Source organism: Danio aesculapii, chromosome 16, assembly GCF_903798145.1.
Source record: "Danio aesculapii chromosome 16, fDanAes4.1, whole genome shotgun sequence".
Classification (NCBI taxonomy): Eukaryota; Metazoa; Chordata; class Actinopteri; order Cypriniformes; family Danionidae; genus Danio; species Danio aesculapii.
In genome coordinates, this window is record NC_079450.1 from 781,748 (window position 1) to 785,574 (window position 3,827).

The 3,827-nt window shown below is 44.2% G+C and overlaps 1 protein-coding gene across 2 annotated transcripts in view; it reads right to left on the reverse strand.

The window, feature by feature from the left end:
• Positions 1 to 1,106: 1,106 nt before the first annotated feature.
• Positions 1,107 to 3,827, reverse strand: part of gnrhr3 (gonadotropin releasing hormone receptor 3) — a 7,987-nt gene continuing 5,266 nt past the window's right edge. Inside the window, exons 3-4 of one of the 2 annotated variants that reach the window (XM_056475433.1) lie at positions 2,217 to 2,421; positions 1,107 to 1,485 (exon numbers count right to left, since the gene is read on the reverse strand). In XM_056475433.1, the coding sequence (XP_056331408.1) occupies positions 1,154 to 1,485; positions 2,217 to 2,421 (537 nt within the window). In that variant the 3' untranslated portion in view covers positions 1,107 to 1,153. Of the gene's footprint in view, positions 1,489 to 2,216; positions 2,422 to 3,827 lie in introns of both variants that reach the window. The other variant, XM_056475432.1, reaches the window with a different exon arrangement.

Genomic DNA, 3,827 nt, shown 5'->3' on the forward strand with positions numbered 1-3,827 from the left:
GTTCCTCGAGTGTTCCTCCAGTGTCCAGTGTCCCTCTAGTGTTTCTGCAGTGTTCCTCCAGTGTCTCTCCAGTGTTTCTGCAGTGATCCTCCAGTGTCCCTCTAGTGTTCCTCCAGTGTTCCTCCAGTGATTCTCTAGTGTCCCTCTAGTGTTCCTTCAGTGTCCCTCTAGTGTTTCTGCAGTGTTCCTCCAGTGTCCCTTTAGTGTTTCTGCAGTGTCCCTCCAGTGTCCCTCTAGTGTTCCTCTATTGTGCCTCCAGTGTTCCTCCAGTGTTCCTCCAGTGTTCCTCTAGTGTCCCTCCAGTGTTCCTCCAGTGATCCTCCAGTGTGCCTCTAGTGTATCTCCAGTGTTCCTCCAGTGTCCTTCTAGTGTTTCTGCAGTGTTCCTCCAGTGTCCCTCTTGTGTTTCTCCAGTGTTCCTCCAGTGTCCCTCTAGTGTTCCTGCAGTGTCCCTCTAGTGTTTCTGCAGTGTTCCTCCAGTGTCCCTCTAGTGTTTCTCCAGTGTTCCTCCAGTGTCCCTCTAGTGTTTCTGCAGTGTTCCTCCAGTGTCCCTCTAGTGTTTCTGCAGTGTTCCTCCAGTGTCTCTCCAGTGTTTCTGCAGTGTTCCTCCAGTGTCTCTCCAGTGTTTCTGCAGTGATCCTCCAGTGTCCCTCTAGTGTTCCTCCAGTGTTCCTCCAGTGTCCCTCTAGTGTTCCTCCAGTGATTCTCCAGTGTCCCTCTAGTGTTCCTTCAGTGTCCCTCTAGTGTTTCTGCAGTGTTCCTCCAGTGTCCCTCTAGTGTTTCTGCAGTGTTCCTCCAGTGTCCCTCTAGTGTTTCTCCAGTGTTCCTCCAGTGTCCCTCTAGTGTTTCTGCAATGTTCCTCTCGTGTTCCTCTAGTGTTTCTGCAGTGTTCCTCCAGTGTCCCTCTAGTGTTTCTGCAGTGTTCCTCCAGTGTCCCTCTAGTGTTCCTTCAGTGTCCCTCTAGTGTTTCTGCAGTGTTCCTCCAGTGTCCCTCTAGTGTTTCTGCAGTGTTCCTCCAGTGTCCCTCTAGTGTTTCTCCAGTGTTCCTCCAGTGTCCCTCTAGTGTTTCTGCAATGTTCCTCTCGTGTTCCTCTAGTGTTTCTGCAGTGTTCCTCCAGTGTCCCTCTAGTGTTTCTGCAGTGTTTCTGCCATTGTTATGTGTGTCTGGTGGGCTGCTGAGGCCGTGGGGTGTTTTTGTGGTGCCGGCAGCAGCAGAAGCGGGTCAGGTCGGAGCGGAAAGAGGGCGTGTACAGGCCGTAGATGACAGGGTCACAGCAGGTGTTCAGGTTCCCAAACACAAACAGCAGGTGGTGGACGTACTCAGGCGTCACCGTCAGCATCTCTGGCTGGAACCAGTACCAGATGCCCAGCAGGTAATACGGCGTCCAGCACACCACGAAGGACAGCACGATGATCAGGGTCATCTTCAGCGTCTTCATCCTGGCCTTCGGGATCATGTCTGTGCCACTGCGCCTCAGAGAATCGCCTTCTGGACACAGATAACACAATGAGAATGTTTACCTGGACACCAATACTCAACTCTTTATACTGTATATTTTATATCATCATATTTTAGCAATAAAACGCCTTTAAAATAGAAGGACATGAACACAAATAATGAATATTTGGTAAGTGTAGTGTTGTGGTGTATTTAAGGATATTCCTCCACACACACTCCTGAGCATCTGCCCTTGCTCGTGCCCTTGTCAGGAGTCAAGTGACCGTAGTGTCGATTAGAACAAAGCCCTCGGGGTTCAGAAGCTGAAAATAGCAGCAGTGCTGATCTCAGATATTATACAGTAATCCAGCATAGCACTCTACTGTAGTCATGTGACTAAACCCCTGAACCTGAGAGGGGTGTTATGGTCCTAAAGTTAAATATACACCTGTCAACAGCCAAAAATGTTCCAGACTTAAATATTACCCACTGTTTACCTGTACTGTATATTATGAAATTATGCATATTAGTGCCAGTCAAAACAACATCACATGACTTAATTTTTTATTTAATCTTAAAATGGAAAAATGTCAATCAAAATTATGTAATTTTTATCTTATAATTATTGACTTATGTCATCATTTTTACTTTTCAACCTATTATTTTAATGTTGACAATATACAACCACTCATATGTCAGATTGTAAACTTTTAATTTAATTTTGTGTGTTTATTCATACCGTGCATGCTTGCACCAGAAGTTGTCAGTTGTGTGTGTACCTTTGTTGCTGTTGTGTAGTTGTCTGTTAATCTCGATGAGGATGCAGGTGTAGCAGCAGCTCATGACCAGCAGGGGGATCACGTACAGTGTCACGAAGTGGAACATGTTGTACGCTGTCTCGTGCCAGCGCTCGCGGAAACTGCCGTGCGTCACACACTGCGTGAAGTCCACACTCTTCGCTTTCACCGTACGGAAGATAAACAGCTGCACCATCAACAAAAACAGCATATATATGAGCGAGAGGAAGAGGTGAATATTACTGCAGCAAAAATATTTCTTATTATTAAAGTTTTTAAATCATAACAGAGTTGATAGCAGAGCTAACAATAACAGAGTTGACAACAACAGAGCTGACGGTAACAGAGTTGACGATAACAGAGTTTAAGATAACAGAGTTGACGGTAACAGAGTTGACTTCAAGAGCTGACCATAACAGAATTTAAGATAACTGAGTTAATGATAACCTAGTTGACGATAACTGAGCTGACGATAACTTAGCTGACGATAACTGAGCTGACGATAACTTAGCTGACGATAACTGAGCTGATGATAACTCAGCTGATGATAACAGAGCTGACGATAACAGAGCTGACGATAACAGAGTTGACGATAACAAAGTTTAAGATAACCAAGTTAACTATAACTGAGTTGACAATAACCAAGCTGACAGTAACAGCGCTGACGATAACATAATTAAAGATAGCCAAGTTTATGATAACAGAATTGACTTCAAGAGCTGACCATAACAGAGTTTAAGATAACCGAGTTGACAATAACCATGCTGATGGTAACAGAGTTGATGATAACATAATTTAAAACAGGCAAGTTTATGATAACAGAGTTGACTTCAGGAGCTGACCATAACAGAGTTTAAGATAACCGAGATGATGGTAACAGAGTTGACGATAACAGAGTTGAAAATAACAGAGTGGACGGTAACAGAGTTGACTTCAAGAGCTTACGATAACAGAGCTGACAATAACCGAGTTGCTGATAACCGAGTTGACGATAACAGAGTTGATGGTAACAGTTGTCTTCAAGAGTTGACAATAACCGAGCTGACGATAATGGAGTTGACGATAACGTAGTTGTTGATAACAAAGTTGACGATAACAAAGTTGAAAATAGCAGAGTTGACGATAATAAAGTTTACTTCAAGCGCTGACAATAACAGAGTTGATAATATTACAGAGTTGAGTATAACCGAGCTGACAATAACAGAGTTGACGATAACTGAGCTGACGTTAACCGAGCTGATGATAACAGAGTTGACGATAACTGAGCTGACGTTAACCGAGCTGATGATAACAGAGTTGACGATAACTGAGCTGACGTTAACCGAGCTGATGATAACAGAGTTGACGATAACTGAGCTGACGTTAACCGAGCTGATGATAACAGAGTTGACAATAACTGAGCTGATGTTAACCGAGCTGACGATAACAGAGTTGACAATAACTGAGCTGACGTTAACCGAGCTGACATTAACCGAGCTGATGTTAACCGAGCTGATGATAACAGAGTTGACAATAACTGAGCTGACAATAACCGAGCTGACGATACCCGAGCTGATGATAACAGAGTTGGCGATAACCGAGCTGATGATAACA